At 31.5% G+C, this 17,064-nt stretch overlaps 2 protein-coding genes across 9 annotated transcripts in view; one reads left to right on the top strand and one right to left on the bottom strand.

Moving 5' to 3' along the window:
* Window positions 1-7,859, top strand: part of LOC106059917 (insulin-degrading enzyme-like) — a 39,424-nt gene extending 31,565 nt beyond the window's left edge. For all 5 annotated transcript variants that reach the window (XM_013217619.2, XM_056033098.1, XM_013217621.2 and 2 more), the window contains 7 exons: window positions 337-455; window positions 548-596; window positions 1,336-1,460; window positions 2,040-2,187; window positions 5,328-5,389; window positions 5,497-5,658; window positions 6,422-7,859. In XM_013217619.2, the coding sequence (XP_013073073.2) occupies window positions 337-455; window positions 548-596; window positions 1,336-1,460; window positions 2,040-2,187; window positions 5,328-5,389; window positions 5,497-5,658; window positions 6,422-6,523 (767 nt within the window). In that variant the 3' untranslated portion in view covers window positions 6,524-7,859. The remainder of the gene's footprint in view (window positions 1-336; window positions 456-547; window positions 597-1,335; window positions 1,461-2,039; window positions 2,188-5,327; window positions 5,390-5,496; window positions 5,659-6,421) is intronic.
* A 436-nt stretch (window positions 7,860-8,295) lies between these two features.
* Window positions 8,296-16,735, bottom strand: LOC106059918 (polycomb protein EED-like). Of its 4 annotated transcripts, none has more exons than XM_013217624.2 (13): window positions 16,650-16,735; window positions 16,211-16,230; window positions 14,247-14,387; window positions 11,481-11,573; window positions 11,095-11,160; window positions 10,759-10,884; window positions 10,134-10,215; window positions 9,909-10,000; window positions 9,669-9,802; window positions 9,397-9,502; window positions 9,063-9,221; window positions 8,720-8,793; window positions 8,296-8,548 (listed from the first exon to the last, which is right to left on the bottom strand). In XM_013217624.2, the coding sequence occupies exons 2-13, from the start codon at window positions 16,226-16,228 to the stop codon at window positions 8,422-8,424; spliced, it is 1,218 nt and encodes a 405-aa protein (XP_013073078.2). In that variant the 5' UTR covers window positions 16,229-16,230; window positions 16,650-16,735; the 3' UTR covers window positions 8,296-8,421. The 4 variants fall into 4 exon arrangements, with proteins under 4 accessions (XP_013073078.2, XP_013073077.2, XP_055889088.1 ...); XM_013217623.2 differs by having other exon boundaries at window positions 16,481-16,724; XM_056033113.1 differs by having other exon boundaries at window positions 16,672-16,689.
* Between the last annotated feature and the right edge of the window lie 329 nt (window positions 16,736-17,064).

Consider the following 17,064-nt stretch of genomic DNA (forward strand, 5'->3'; position numbering starts at 1 on the left):
AAAATGTTTTTTTTTCAATAAAATAAATAATATTTGCTTATGGAACTTAAGAGTCACAGCTTCACATGCAGAGCCGCATGTGGCTCGCGAGACTCAGGTTACAGACACAGCCTTTAGTAGATGTGTTTTATTTCTTCCTAACAGTGAGTCCTGATAACCTTTTTTTTACTTTGAACTGTACCAGTCTTACTTTTTTTTTTTTTTTAAATAACATCCTTTAGTATAAGTGTTTTATTTATTCCTGATGGTGAGTCCTTATAACCTTTGTTTACTTTGAACTGTACAAGTCTTACTTTTTGTTTTTCAAACTTTAGTTGAAGTATTCTATTTCTTCAGGCTGTTACTATGTTCACCAAGAGAAGAACCTTGTCCATGAAAGTTCCAGCATAGAAGTGTATTACCAGTGTGGCCCGCAGACCACTGAAAGTAATATGTTGTTAGAATTACTTTGCCAGGTAAAAGAATTGGTTGGGTTCATTTCTTACTCTCATTCTGTATTGTATATCCTGTACATTCCTATATGCTCTATGTGTTCTGATATTTGTAGGTTATGAGTGAACCTTGCTTTGATACACTGCGAACCAAGGAGCAGCTGGGTAAGCATGTCACTACATTTAATGCTATTTGTTTTCGTCTTTCAACATTTCAATTTTCTCTTATTCAGTAGAAATGTATACTTCATCTATGTCAAACTGCAAGGCAGTTTAGGTCTACATGAATGCATATTTTATTTAATAGAATAGAGTAGAAAAAATACAATATAACAGAGTCTAATGAAACACTGAAAAATAAAATAAGCAAAACTTTACTGAAATCAAAATATTTTAAAAAATTTTCAAGTTTGTATATTGTACCAACTATCTGGTAGTGATATTGAACGGAGCCGAATAGTGAAAAAATGCTGAATATTTGGCAGAAGCCGGAGCGACTATCCGGTGCACCCCTACTTAAAATATAAGTGTTTTATAATAATATAATATAAACTTTTAAATGACTTCATCATACTGTAAAAAAGATGTTTATCAATTTGTTAATTTTTTTTTGTAATCAAATTTATCTTCTTGAAACATCTTGATGAAAAACTAAAGCGGCACAATTTAGAATAAAATATTGTTGTTGTTGTTTTTCCTCAATTTTTGTGGTCCCAATGTTATTATCATTTTATAATTATATAATTCTTGCTTATTGTTCTTTCTGTAATTAGCTTTTTAATAGAAAATACAACTCAATGTGTACATTTAAGTATATAGCACCAAAATATTATCGGTACAGTTATGCCTGTAAAGCACCAAAATGTACCATATGTTTAGTAATGTATGCTGTTGTAATCTCCAGGCTACATTGTATTTAGTGGTGTTAGAAGATCCAAGGGTGTCCAAGGTTTACGAATTATTGTTCAGTCTAATAAAGCTCCTCAGTATGTCGAAGGCAGGATTGAAGCCTTTATTATGAAATTTGAGGTATTTAATTGTTTTAAAAGAGGTTTCATTTTTCTGTTTTCCTCAAGTTGATTTCATGAACTGTTAACATTTATTTTTATTTTACAAGATAGGGAAAATATTTATTTATAAATATCACACTTTCAAGATTTGATACATGCTGGGAAAAGACATTGGAAAAGTTAGCAGTAAATGAGATTTAATAGGCTGGTACTTTGATGATAGATCATGAAATCATTTCTTCAATCTAGTAGTAGACTCACAAAGACTCATTACTATCTAAGCTTAGAAATATTTGAATTAAACATTCATATTCTATGATTATTGTTATATTAGTTAGAAAAACAATCTAAGTATTCTGTTAATTCTGGAAATATATTGTTATACCCTTATGTATTCTATTCATTCTATAAATATTCTGTTATGTCCATTGATACTCTATTAAATTTATGAATTTTGTGTTTTGCTCCAAAAATTCTGTTAATTCTAAAAATATTCTTTTGATTAAGATATTGGTTTCATTAAAGTTTTTACGATTATTTTAAATGTTATTTATAAATTGAAACTTCTTAACAAATACGTAAAAAATGTATTCTATAGGCTATGTTAGAGAACATGAGTGAAGTGGAGTTTAACAAACATGTTATGGCCTTGTCAACCAAACGTCTAGAGAAACCCAAGAAATTATTGCAACAAAACATGAAGTATTGGTCAGAGATTATCTCCAATTATTACAACTTTGACAGAGGTAATGTTTTTTTTTGTTACATTTACAGAGGTAGAGTAGACTTTTTCATACACAGTCACACACAATACACTACTAGCCTCTCAAAACATACACACAACACACTTACTATCATAGAGTATACTTTCATTACAAGATTTAGATTTAAATAGATAGAATAGACTTTCATTACAACTTTGACAGAGGTAGAATAGACTTTTTTTTTTATATTTACAGAAGAAGGGTAGACTTTCATTACAAAATTGACAGAGAAAGATTTTCATTACAAGATTTAAATAGGTAGAATAGACTTTAATTCAAGATTGACGGAGGTACAATAGACTTTCAATACAAGATTGACAGAGGTAGAGTAGACTTTTATTACAAGATTGAGAGGTACAATAGACTTTCAATACAAGATTGACAGAGGTAGAGTAGACTTTTATTACAAGATTGAGAGGTACAATAGACATTCAATACAATAGACATATGTTACCCGCGACCTGCAGGTCTTTATTTGCGCATTACTTTCGATATAGTCACTGAGAGTGTTTTGTAAACAATTAAACGAAATAATAATGTAATAAGTAAAGCGAATGTGTCAATGTAAAAATAGTGTGAATGAAGCTATCAAATCAAAATAGCTAATAGGCTTGAATCCATTTTTTTTTCAAATTAAAACTTTTGCTTGTAGGCCTACATATATTTGATTAAAATTTGAGATGAATAGACTAAATTTAATGTTCATGTGTTAAAGTATAAAGTAGATCTTGAGGTAGACATAGATCTAAATCTACACTAATCTAGAGTTAAAAATTGGCTTTTATAGAGTTCATTTTGTGCTCCGCATGCGTGAACTTTTTTTCATGAATGAATATAGGCCTATCTCAACACGGCTACGCAGCTTTAGCGAACAGCGAACGAATGTATTAAAAATGCTTTAGAAAAACAAATTTGAATGTTAATTTGATTAAAATATGAAATGAATGGACAATAATTAGCATGTTTATGTGTAAAAGCATAAAACTATCTTTGCGAAAAGAAGTTTTATCATCTTAGAGTTCAATAAGAGTTTTAGACCTAGGCCTAGGAATAGACTCAGTAGAGAGATGTGTTAATGTGTAACCATTTGGTATTGTGTAATGAAAGAATGTTCGCCATGAAATCTGTAGTCACAGATATCAGGAACTAATTTATGTAAAAAATGCTTTTGAATAATCTAGTGGATTGGATTTAGATGTATGTTAAACGTAGCTAATGATCCTTTCACGTTATTTCTCTTTCTCTACGAAAATAAAATTAGTTTTGCAAAAATGGGTTTACCCGAAGTCGATACATTCTTATTTATTAAAAACGAAAAGAGCGATAGCTTTGTTCAATGAATGGGATTATAAAGTGAACAATTAAACGAAATAATTTTTAGTACGCGATTCATAAATGAATATAGATCTAGGCCTATCTTAACTCGGCTTCGCAGCTTTCGTAAACGAATGTAGCTTTAGAAAACCAAATTTGAATGTTTATTTGATCAAAATATAAAATGAATGGGCTTTAATTAATATGTTAATGTGTTAAAGTATAAAACTATCTGTGCGAAGAGAAGTTTTATCATCTTAGAGTTGAATTAGAGTTTTAGATCTAGGGATGGGATTATAAAGTAAACAATTAAATGAATTAATATTTAGTACGCGATTCATTACGGTATTGTCTAATGAAAGAATGTTCGTCAGGAAATCTGTAGTCACAGATATAAGGAACTAATTTATGTAAAAAATGCTTTTGAAACACAAAATTGAAGGTTAATTTTATTATATAATAAAATCAATGGATCTTCTTTTGTATTTTCGTGTGTCGAAGTAAAAAACTATCTGCGCAAAGTGTATTTCTTAAAATTAGATCTAGGTCTAAATCCTTTCTATCTTTTCTCATGTCAACATTGTAGACATGACCTAGATCCATAAAATACTATAGCTGTAATAGAGTCGGACAACTTTATTTTTTTTTTGAGGGTCTTAAGTTTGTTTTAGGGCTACAATACATACACTACGGTCTAAGTTAGTACCCAAGGTACATTCCTGCCTAGTTTTATCAAGATTGGTCAAGCGGTTTTGATGTCTATAAGTAACATACATACATATACATACATACACCTCACATTCTACTTTATAATAAAGATATAAAGTATCTCTATTAAAGAACCAAACCTTTAAAAGTTTTTTTAAGCTCATCCGTCATGGTTCAATGATGACCACTGTCAGGGGCAGGTATGGCAAGAGTGAATATTTTATTTCTTTGTTGATATTTTGGTATGATAGTACCTTTTGAGTGCTTCTCTCTTTAATTGACCAAAAAGGAGACCTTTAGGGATATTGGAGTGGACTTTTATTATACAATTGACAGAGAAAGACTTTCTTTACAAGATTTAACTCTTTCTCTCCGTAATTATTTTCCCACGTTTCGACGGAATTCTTCATTTTGCCCATTACTATTTCACTACCCTGTTAAAATGAAGCTTCAATAGCTTTGTCGTTTGTTATATGAAAATGTTTGATTTGGTCTAGAATTGAAGGGGAATGCATGCTCTTTTTATATAACACAAAATAAAGTTTATGAAGTTAAACATTAATTTAATTTAATGAGGTCAAATCAACGTTGGTATCGTCAATTAGGAGAGAAAGAGTTAAAGAAATAGAAAAGACTTTCATTACAACATTGACTGAAGTAGACTGTTTTTACAAATCTCTTACACATTTGACTGTAGTCAAGACTTTACCAACACTCTGTCAGTAGACTTTTAATACAATCATGACTTGGGTCTCTTGTTCAACCTTGAAGAGTTAATTAGGTATTTCTAGCAAAATATGACAGTGAATTAAATATGAATAAAGCTGACTCACTATATCTATCCCATAACCATATTAAGGTAGACATCAGTGCATTACTTCAGTTTCTTTTCTTAACACTGTCTGTCTTATTCCACTGCTTCTCTTTGGTAACATTTGTATACTTCCTTTTGACTTCTTTGCACTGTACTACTTCCAAAGAGTTTGATGGACTTCTGGATCCTGTCATATTTTCATACTTCCTTAGATTTTAGGTTTGAACAAATATTTCGTCCAATTATGTCTGCACATTATTTTGATTTCTTGCTTACTATATTGCAGATCAGATAGAAGTGGCTTATTTGCAGAAACTGAAAAAAGATGACTTGTTGGCATTTTATAAGGTTTGATGAAGTTGTCACATTAGATTTGATTTTGATTTGAATCTCATTTATAGAACTTCTTTTGTTTATAATTTATTTATTTATTTTTTGCTTTTTCTGCCATTCAGGAAAAAATTGCATTTGATGCTCCTCGTCGTCACAAGCTGTCAGTTCATGTTCTGTCTGGTGTTTCCATGAACAATGAACAAAGCATCAGAGATAGTGAGACTGGTGCTGTTGAATTAACTACAGGGACTGATGGCTTTGAACCATCACCAAGTTTGCCATTGGTATGTTATTTTCATTTTTGAAACTGTTAATATTCTGGTTAACTATTTTAGAGGTGTCAACAGTCCCATGTGCTTAATTGTGTGTTCATTTTGCCAGTGCTCTAGTGATGATCTACAAGTTTTCATACAATGATGTCACTTGTGTTATTTAACATCCCTGCTGATGACTTTGTTCTCCTCACTGGTAGTTTCACACATTGTGTTGCGATATTCTTTTTTTTTCTGTGCAGTTTCTTATTAGTTTAGAGTGAAGTATTTTATAAGATAAGTTGTTGAACACGATCTAGTGTTTTTCATAAATATAGGAGCCAGTCAATAAATATGAATGATTTTCTTGAAGCATTGAAAAAAATGTCCTAGCCAATAAATTATGGCTTATCTTTCAACTTCTTCAATTCGTAGGAGATGAGCTAGGACATATCAATGGCAGCGCCCTTTAATCAGCTATTTAATAAGTTTGCATAGAATTTGTCTATGATATCTATGACTTGAAATGCCAATAAGATAAATATATATCTATGACATTATATTCAGCTGCATATTGTAACAAGACTGGAAGAAATCAACATGATTTTTTTTAAATTCTTTACCTGTAATGTTATTGATGGTATTGTATTAATGTATTGTTGGAGTTGTGTGGCTCAATCAGTCAAACATCACCAGAAGTGTCAGATTTTTTTGTTATTTTCTTTCATTAATTTACAAATTATTATTCATCAAACATAATATTTAAACTGATTTATATAATTTGCAATCTTTGCAGCCCCAGGTTATAACAGATATAATGGAGTTCAAGCGAGACCTTGGCTTGTATCCACTGCCCAAACCATTCATTGATCTTACTCAGACCAAAGCTAAATTGTAGAAAATTTAAATATGTTTTATATTTATATATTTTTTTTTAAGCATTTAAGAATTTTGTTTCTTTTTGCTATCAAAATATTGTGTTTTCATGAACTACCAATGTTAGTGAATATAATTGCATAATTTTGTTGAATACCATTGTAAAAAAATATATTATAATAATGTTGAACAGTGTGGCATTGAAAAGATTGATTCATAGGAGTTGTATAGTATAAAATATTTTGAGGTATATACATGTATTGTCAGAGCTACAGTTAGTACTGTAGTTTAAATTATTTTTTTATTACTTATTGAAAGAATGATGATAGTTGTAATGTGATTTCATTTTAACTATATTTTAGTAAAGCACTGTTTCCAGAATTGTAGTTTTCATCAATAAAATTAAATAATCGGATGGATGCCTGGTCGTTCGGATTTATCGACGGTCGAGGGTTCAAACCCTGCCCGCTCCCATCCCCCGTTGTCCTGCGGGAGGTTTGGACTAGGAAGTAAACTATCTTCAACCCTGAAGGAACATCCGAAACATGTAAAACATTTTACAAACATTTTTACAATTACTCTCATGGGTTGGCATTTAAACAATTAAATGCTGAATTATCTTTTTGTCTAAAAATATTTCCTTTCATGCACAAAGTAAAGTAAAATCTTTAGAATAGAATACATTTTTTTAAATTTGTTCAAAGTGTAATTAGGATAAATTCAAGTTGTCATTTTGTAAAATGAATTCACAATTTTAACTCCCTTGTTCTAAGAGTTAGAAATTTTGTTGTACAACTCCCAGACTTCATAGCTCATGTCCTTGATAGGCTAGATACTAGAAGTAAATGACGAAGCAATATCAATGTATGTAACACCATTTTTTTTTTAAATGCAGAGAATGATAACACATAATCAGGTAATTTGAGTGGCCATCTATATAAATAAAACCTATTCACTCCATTTTTTCTTCTTGCAAGGGAATGTTATCTTGATGGATTCTTTTAATGGGCAATACTTATTTTTTCATGTATTGTTTTAATTAGGTAAGGGTGAAAATTATATTTCTCTGTAGTAACTAAATGTTTAAAACCCAACTTTATTTTCTCATTTTAATTATTTGTTGATAAACCAGGAGGTTGATTCTCAATGTTTTGAAATATTCATTGAATAGAGAGTGTCATATGCAGCAGAACATATAAAAAAGTTTTCTTTGAAGAACTGGCCTTCAATCGAAAGAAGCAATTTTTGCATTGTTGATAAATTTGATTTTAATGCAGTGGAACCACATTATAATTGCTACAAAAGGTTTAACTTATTTACATCCTTGATTGACATAATAAAAAGAATCTACATCTTTATTTGCTTCTTGTCATTTTTAATCCCATTCATGAAGACCCTGGCAGAACATAGGAAAAATACAAATCTAGCTTTCAACAATTCTGGCAGATGCACTCCTAGGTCTTGTCTGAATCTTAGAATTTCATTTTCTCACCAGGAAAAATAATTTTTAATTTGCTTAAAAGTCCATATTAGAAATGGTGAAAAAGGTCAAGTGGGCCCTATAAGGATCAACAGAGCATATAGTTAAATAACATTTCTTGCCAGCAGATCAATGGCTGATTCCCAGAAGATAAAGCCAGTTGAAATTCAAAAGAATAATATGTAAGCTATTATGAAACTATTATTATGAAACTATTAGCATTGAAGTTAAAAATTCTGTGATTTGTTGCAAACATCTTTTCTTGTTAGCACCTACATTTTGTCTTCTTTCACATAAAACATTTGAATTCTAAAGATTTTATTGCATGAAGAGTTTATTTCAATTAACAGTACAAAACAATTATGTTTATTAATGCTACAGTGTCATTAAAAAAAACAAAACTGTTCAGATCATATTAGACATAATTGGTCCAATGACAATCATTTAATGCGATCCCATCGCCATATACTACCATCATCACTAACAGCCAACAAGATATTACCATCTTTAGAGAAAGCTGTTTGGCGGATTGCTGTGTTACACTTATGATGAGACAATTTGGTGAATCTGTTGAAAGTCAACATTTATAGTCAATATAAATAGCTTTTTACAAACCACTGTTATGACATTTAATAAGAACTAGCATCAATGATCTTTTTAAAATACATCAATCTGTTTGAATTGTGGGTGCATCTAAATGTTACAACTCAAAGAGAAGTTTCTCTTTCATTCACTTACTTTGTCTGAGTTGGATCATCTACTTCTAGGTCCCAAACAAATATGTGGCCAACTTGATTCCCTAGAGCCATCATCTAGAGAACATTGAAGATATGAGAACTAAATTACTCTAAAAAAATGTAATCATTCTATCAAGACTTAGTTGAAAGTAGCTGTGATTAAGTTACCCCTGTGATTAAGTTACCCAAGTCTAAAGTATTTTCAATAAAGTTGAGTAGATATATTCAAATGTTATTAGGAGCATAGTATTGCTTAGTCTTTAATATTGAAAATATAATGGAAAGACATTTTATACTAAGTAATACCCCTTTAGGACAAAGAAGAATGGTAGAGAACCACTTACCTGTAAATTGTAGTCCAGTGAAAATCTCATGTACCAGATCTCACATTCTTTATATTCAAATCTATGTAATATCCAAACACTTTCTTTCTCATCTGTTCTGATCTTGACTGCATCCTGAGAACTGCCTGGTCTCCAACACACTATACAGTTCTCACATGACTGAAGGTAAAGAACACAATTCAACTAAAAGGACTAATAGACTCCACATGATTAAACACTACAATTCTGAGAAACTTTATACACACTGAGTGACTAAAGATGTAACACTAAAACAAGAGTGGCTGAACATACTAGATATATGTTGATCAAATAAACACAACACTGTCTTGTGTACCTTTGACAAAACAAGATTTCCCAACCATCTGACACAATCAACATAGTTTCTATGAATATCTCTAGTGGAGAATTCTGGGAAGTGACAGTATTCAGTTGGGAAAGGCCTGATAAAGAAAGGTTAAAAAAAACAACAATGTATCTTAAAGGCAGTATTTTCTTTTCTAGCCTTGTAAATAAATACAATCGAGTAAAAAATGAGCAGTTAATAAAAGCTAATGTAATGAACTGAAACAACATGAAAAATGCCAAGAAATAATGGTCTACACATACTCATCTTGTTTTGATGTGGTATAATAATGAGACTCTTGTAAAGCTTTCTTGATGTCAGCTTTTTCAAGGTTCCAAATTTTGAGAGAGTGGTCCATCCCACAGGACACAATTTTGCTTCCACTTAAATAGAAATCCTGTAGAAAAAAAACTTTTTATGTTCAACTCAAAAAAAAAAAAAAACAATGAATAATTCTATAACTGTATGTGGGTTTAAGGTTTAATTGGATACCCCAGACTTACAGCACTGAGCACCTCATCTCTGTGTCCATCTACACCTCCTAATATCACTGCACAAACTCCAGTTTTTACATTCCACAGTCGTAGGTCATGATCTTTACAAAAAGAAAAAAATTGGTAACAAATAGAATAGTTAAAGTAGATCTACCAAAAATTAAATGTTTACTTGCCCATAATCTCAAAAAGCTAAAACTTAAGTAAAAGCAAATTGCAAACTATAAACTGTACCTTTGCTGACTGAAAGTAAAATATTGTAGTCTTTTGGTTTAAATTTTAACTCATTTACTGCATTGCCATGGCCCACAAATTGCTATGAAAAAATACACAAATTGAATTATAAAGTGCATTAAATCCTACTACTAAAATACTAATATCAATACAATATATTATATTATATACTACCTAATATGAAATTAATATGAAGTATTGGATTGTTTGGTACGCTCTTATTATAAAGAAATTAATAAGTCCAGTTCCTTTTGTTATGTTCCTTATATTTGTTGATAATCTTTGTTGAGAAATATCATACATTATATTAAGTATAAACAGTAATTTGTCAACAAAACTTAAAATATGCACCAAGTAGTCACATCTTTACATTGATCAGACTGCTATCTTCACAGCTCCAATGCCAAAGTCAGTCCTGATTATATACTAGCCAGTCAACATGTGGTCAAAAATACTGAGATGTATATAAGATTGGGTTGTATGATGCCAGCAATATCATCAAGAGTTCTGCATAACCTTCAAGCTGGTAGCAATATCATCAAGAATTCTGCATAACCTTCAAGCTGGTAGCAATATGTATTGTATGTAATTTCAATGACAAGTTTTGTCACTTTTTTCTATTAACCTTTATGCAAAGTCCAACAGTGGGACTGATGATTCTAATGATTCCCCTCACTCCAGCAACTGCCAGTATTGGCTGCCCTGTAGCTTCATCAAAGGACCATGCACAGCAATAAAAGTTTTCATTTGTCTTCAACAAGAATTTAGGAAAAATAATCTTTTTTTTTGTGCCAAAACAAATGAACCTGCTTTGCTTACACCTTAAATTGTGTAAATAATGATCATTTTTAATTTTATAGTTGAAAAATTTCCCATTGATTGCTAAAACATATTTTTCTTGCTTTTATTTACTAAACACCAAGAAGGCAAAAAGAAACAAAAAAGAAGATTTAAAGGATACACTTGGATCAGCATAGGACTGAAGCAATTTGATTCTCCCTCCATCATGGCATTCATAAATTGTGACCTGAAAAATGTTTATTTTTAGAACACTAACAACTTGTCCAATGGCAACAATTCATACAAGTAAAACAGAGTGGTTTTGTTTGCAAATCTTTGTTCCAGAACAATTAAGCAGAAAAATTTTAAATTTTAAATAAAATTTCAATCTATCAAGTTTAGAAATTGTGAAAGAAATTCATAAGATAATCATGAAAATAATAGTACTGTAAATAAATACTATAAAGGTTAAAGTTGATCAACAGGTTAGAATCAAATATTTATCAATTTAAACAGAAATTTAGAAAAGCCATACAAAAAGTTTAAACAAAACAATAGTAGACTTACTCTGTTGTGACCGACTGTGGCAAATAAAACAGGATCTGTTTCTTTCATCAAAAGGTTGATCTGTATTCCAAACAGAGGTTGACCATGGTCTTCCTGGATGTTAGCAATATAACACTGGAGTACATTTCAAAATCTAACAAATCAACAAATATATATATATATATCCTGCTGTCTTACAAATATACATTTTTGATTGGGTGATGTATGAAGATTTGCTTCCATAAAGGGAGATAATCAAACTGATGAATAAATGAGACAACACAAATATTGCATTTTTGACATTTAAGTATCCATATGTATTTCCTAACAAAGATGCAAATCACAGCCCAAATCAAAGAGTACTACCTACAGCATGAAGGGAGATGAAGTAAGAAAATTATCCTCTTTGAGCAGGTGAATGAACAAGAGTTCACCTATTTCTGTGATAAATAATTTAGTACTTTGCAGCATGCTAACCAATTAATTATTCCCCAGATCAACCCTCTACAAACAACACACCAGGTACAAATACTCATGTCTTTAAACACACACCAGGTACAAATACTCATGTCTTTAAACAACACACCAGGTACAAATACTCATGTGTCTTTAAACACACACCAGGTACAAATACTCATGTCTTTAAACAACACCAGGTACAAATACTCATGTCTTTAAACACACACCAGGTACAAATACTCATGTGTCTTTAAACACACACCAGGTACAAATACTCATGTCTTTAAACACACACCAGGTACAAATACTCATGTGTCTTTAAACACACACCAGGTACAAATACTCATGTCTTTAAACAACACACCAGGTACAAATACTCATATGTCTTTAAACACACACCAGGTACAAATACTCATGTCTTTAAACAACACCAGGTACAAATACTCATGTCTTTAAACACACACCAGGTACAAATACTCATGTGTCTTTAAACACACACCAGGTACAAATACTCATGTCTTTAAACACACACCAGGTACAAATACTCATGTCTTTAAACACACACCAGGTACAAATACTCATGTCTTTAAACACACACCAGGTACAAATACTCATGTCTTTAAACACACACCAGGTACAAATACTCATGTGTCTTTAAACACACACCAGGTACAAATACTCATGTCTTTAAACACACACCAGGTACAAATACTCATGTCTTTAAACACACACCAGGTACAAATACTCATGTCTTTAAACACACACCAGGTACAAATACTCATGTCTTTAAACACACACCAGGTACAAATACTCATGTCTTTAAACACACACCAGGTACAAATACTCATGTCTTTAAACAACACACAAGGTACAAATACTCATGTGTCTTTAAACAACACACCAGGTACAAATACTCATGTCTTTAAACACACACCAGGTACAAATACTCATGTCTTTAAACAACACACCAGGTACAAATACTCATGTGTCTTTAAACAACACACCAGGTACAAATACTCATGTCTTTAAACAACACACCAGGTACAAATACTCATGTGTTTGAACACACACCAGGTACAAATACTCATGTCTTTAAACACACACCAGGTACAAATACTCATGTGTCTTTAAACAACACACCAGGTACAAATACTCATGTGTTTAAACACACACCAGGTACAAATACTCATGTGTCTTTAAACACACACCAGGTACAAATACTCATGTCTTTAAATAACACACCAGGTACAAATACTCATGTGTTTAAACACACACCAGGTACAAATACTCATGTCTTTAAACAACACACCAGGTACAAATACTCATGTGTCTTTAAACAACACACCAGGTACAAATACTCATGTGTATTTAAACAACACACCAGGTACAAATACTCATGTGTTTGAACACACACCAGGTACAAATACTCATGTCTTTAAACACACACCAGGTACAAATACTCATGTGTCTTTAAACAACACACCAGGTACAAATACTCATGTGTTTAAACACACACCAGGTACAAATACTCATGTGTCTTTAAACACACACCAGGTACAAATACTCATGTCTTTAAATAACACACCAGGTACAAATACTCATGTGTTTAAACACACACCAGGTACAAATACTCATGTGTCTTTAAATTGTGGATGCTGATAGCAATCTGTTAGAACATGATTCAAAGGTGATCTAGAAGTATAGATATGGCTCCTGCTGTCTTACACATGTACAGATATGTGTGAATTAGTGGTGTTGATTGCTTCTCCATGAATTAGGACAGAATCTGCTGAGACTTTTAACAGGCCAATCCTGGACTTGCAAATTTTGCCACAGTTGATGCATGTCTTAGGGTTTAATGCTGCTTCTGTCCTTTTGTTCTCAGCCAAGTTCATACCAGCACACACAGTCTGTTTCCATGCATTCTGATCTAAGGCAATTTCCTCCCACATACTTTCAGGGATAAAAGTAGTCCTTAGTAAATAAGTTGATATTGGACAGCCCTTGGAAATTATTCCACCTTCACATGCAGATGACATATTCAAGCAAAGAAAGTCTCCTTTGATTTTTTAGTGTAAAGATACTTGTGTGCATAGGCTAATTAAAAAATTTCCTGGTTAAAAACATAATCTTTCAAGAGATACACATAAGACAATGCAAATGATGAAAAGACAGTGCATATGGTAAAAAGACAGTGCATATGGTGAAACTAAAAACTAGACCTCAACAATTTTTTAATGAATGTATTTTAACTAGATTTCAATAGCGTGTTTTAAAAAAAGACATAATTTATGATTATTCTTTAGTTATATTGAAAGAAAATGTAACCTTCAAATAATTGGTACACTTGAACTGCAATTTACATTTTTTCAGGTGGCGTTTACTTCTTATTCCATTACGTGATCGAAAAGTAGGAGTTTCACTCCGTGATTCTTCTTCTTTCGTGCTTGTTGTACTTGACACTTCATCCTATAAATTGTAAAGCACAATAGATCTTGATAGTAAATTTTTAAAAAGAATTTTACAATGTGAATTTTTATATTATTTTTAAAAGGACTTTTCAACTTGTATATTTTCAGATACCAAAGAATGAATAATAGAAATTTGAAATTTCCCTAACCCCAATTAACAAAAAATAATTTGTTAGGGCCTACAAATTATATTTTAATATTGCTATCAATAATTAAATTTGAATTTCATTAAATAATGTAATGTTGACAACAGATTTCAAGATTACATGATATTCATCTCATCAGTTACTTTATTTCTCTTGGGAAGTACAGAAGTTTTGAGCATGAGCCTAACATATATCACAAACGTTTCTTCAAAAAAATGATACAATTACTATAATAAACTGTTTGTAATTATATAAAATGTAAAATATAGCCTTAGAAAGCTTAAGGACTGGGATTTGTGTTACATAAGAATATAGATTTTGAGATTTTAAACCAAGAAAGATATGTTTTTATACCAGTGGACAGCTAGAACACTTACTCTACTCAAGCTAGATTTATAGGTAATACAATGGTATAAAATCTTGCATATATATATCTTGTCTGGCTAATTGGCTCACATTGGGTGTGATTATTTTGCTCCTAATAAATAAATTAAAAACATTTCTTGTATTACAAGCACCTGAATACTGTGTGTCTTTTATATAAACACACATTTTATTTAGGGATACAGAACTTCAGGTTAGTAGAGTTGCAAGGTCTTTGCATGGTGGCACAACTCATCCCAAAAGGAAATTATGTGATGTTAGTGCTGTGCTTCCAAGCACCCCTGTAGTAGTTATCTACCATCAGTACCCTTCTGCATTATACCCCATTTTAACACCCTTTCTTTCTAGTATCCCTCTCTCAGCCCACCAACTTGGGCAGGGTTTGAACCCGGGACCATCGATAAATCCAAACGACAGTCCAGCGAGCAAACTGCATGACCAGGCAGCCATATTTGCATATTTGGATTTATATATATATATATATATATATATAATCTAGATTTTCTAGTTCAAGATTGACTAGATCTAGATCTATATTTTTCTATACCTTGATTCACTAACTCAATTTAAACTTTCTAGATTAAGAAGATAAGAAAGAATTACAATATTAGTTGATATTCATAGGATCTACTTAATCTATAAATAGTGTTATGCACCCAAGCACCCCTGTAGTGCTACGAAGAGCAGGGTGCCAGGACATCTGCTCTGTTATCAGCAGCAGATGCCTTGGCTGGCTTAGCCATGTTTGTAGAATGCTAGTAGGTCGATTTCCACAAGACATTCTGTATGGCAATCTAATAGAAGGCAGGAGAGACGCTGGTCGCCCACTTTTACGGTATACGGATGTATGCAAACGCGACATGAAGCTCTTCAAAATCGCCACTAACAGCTGGGAAAAAAGTGGCACTGGATAGATCCATATGGAGAGAGAGCATAAAGGAAGGGTCTCAGATTGCAGGCCATACACAACAGCAGCAGAAAGAAGGGTGAAAATGCCTAGTGATTACAATTGATTACATATATGCCCAACCTGTGACCGCAGCTGTGTATCAAGGATTGGCCTCTTTAGTCAAACAAGAAGTTGCAAAGGGAAAAGATTATCTTTCGAGATGTAAAATGCCACACAGAATAAATAGAGTCTAAATATCTAGTAGTTTTCAACAGCTCATTTAGCCTCATCAATCATTGTAGTCATGTAGATTATTTCTAGAGATCTACTTATTATAAATTTAAATTGAGTTTTAAATAAATAGCCCTTAATCTAAATATAATTTAGCAAAATGTGACCAACCATTTCATCTCCAGACATTTCTGTATGCATTATTTTATGTAGATATTTGAAATTTAAAAATAATTAGTCTAGATCTCTATTACTATAGTGACACTATAGTCTAACTATAGTAATTATAGACTCTATAATATAGGTATATAGATTTAGCTTTAGGTCTGTAAGTCTATGGTGACTCTTATTAGTCTATACTAGTCTATAGCACTCTATTAAGTAGATCTAATCATCTATATAGATTCTAGTATAGTCAAGTAATGAAGTATAGTCTGTTACTCTGTAGACAAGACTAGTCACTAGTGTCCTGAGTAGTCTCAAGTCTACTGTCAAGCAACAGGGTCAGTCACTGGTGTTACTCATTTTTTACTGTCAACAATAAATAACCATTAATTGGTTGGTAAACTAGATCTATTTAGGGTAATTTCAAATGATAAAAATGATTGACTAATATCGGAATAGATTTGGACTTGTTTAAAAGAAAACAAAACTTGAAAGAAAAGATCCGCAATTTTATTAAACAATTTTAGCGGAATAATCGTTGCCAAATAAGTAGAGATGTAACAACCTTCAAAAGGACGAATTCTTTTTTATTTTGTAAAACATAAAATATTAGATCTACAACATTTGAATTTTCAAATTTTAAGAGAAATGTATCATTTTGTCATGTAGATCTATATAACTTATTCATTTTGACAATTCTTCACGATTTTCTCGTTTGAAATGACGTCTGTAATTAGACTAATAAGAACAAGAAACTAGAAAAGTCTAGTCTAGAATAAATCTACAAAAAATATGATTTTTTTCCAAAAATAAATGCTGGTCATTTTTTTAATTGCTATTTAAAGAAATATAGAGTCTAG

The sequence above is a fragment of the Biomphalaria glabrata genome, chromosome 6 (genome assembly GCF_947242115.1).
Source record: "Biomphalaria glabrata chromosome 6, xgBioGlab47.1, whole genome shotgun sequence".
Taxonomy (NCBI): domain Eukaryota; kingdom Metazoa; phylum Mollusca; class Gastropoda; family Planorbidae; genus Biomphalaria; species Biomphalaria glabrata.

Bases quoted from the DNA above. Each gene is read 5' to 3' on its own strand.
- LOC106059918 (XM_056033112.1), bottom strand. From the start codon at position 16,240: ATGCATACAGAAATGTCTGGAGATGAAATG. The intron at 9,803-9,908 runs GTAAGTCTGGGG...TTTTTTCTACAG, and splicing joins GAGATGAGGTGCTCAGTGCT to GATTTCTATTTAAGTGGAAG. The intron at 8,549-8,719 runs GTAAGTGAATGA...GACTTTCAACAG, and splicing joins GATGATCCAACTCAGACAAA to ATTCACCAAATTGTCTCATC.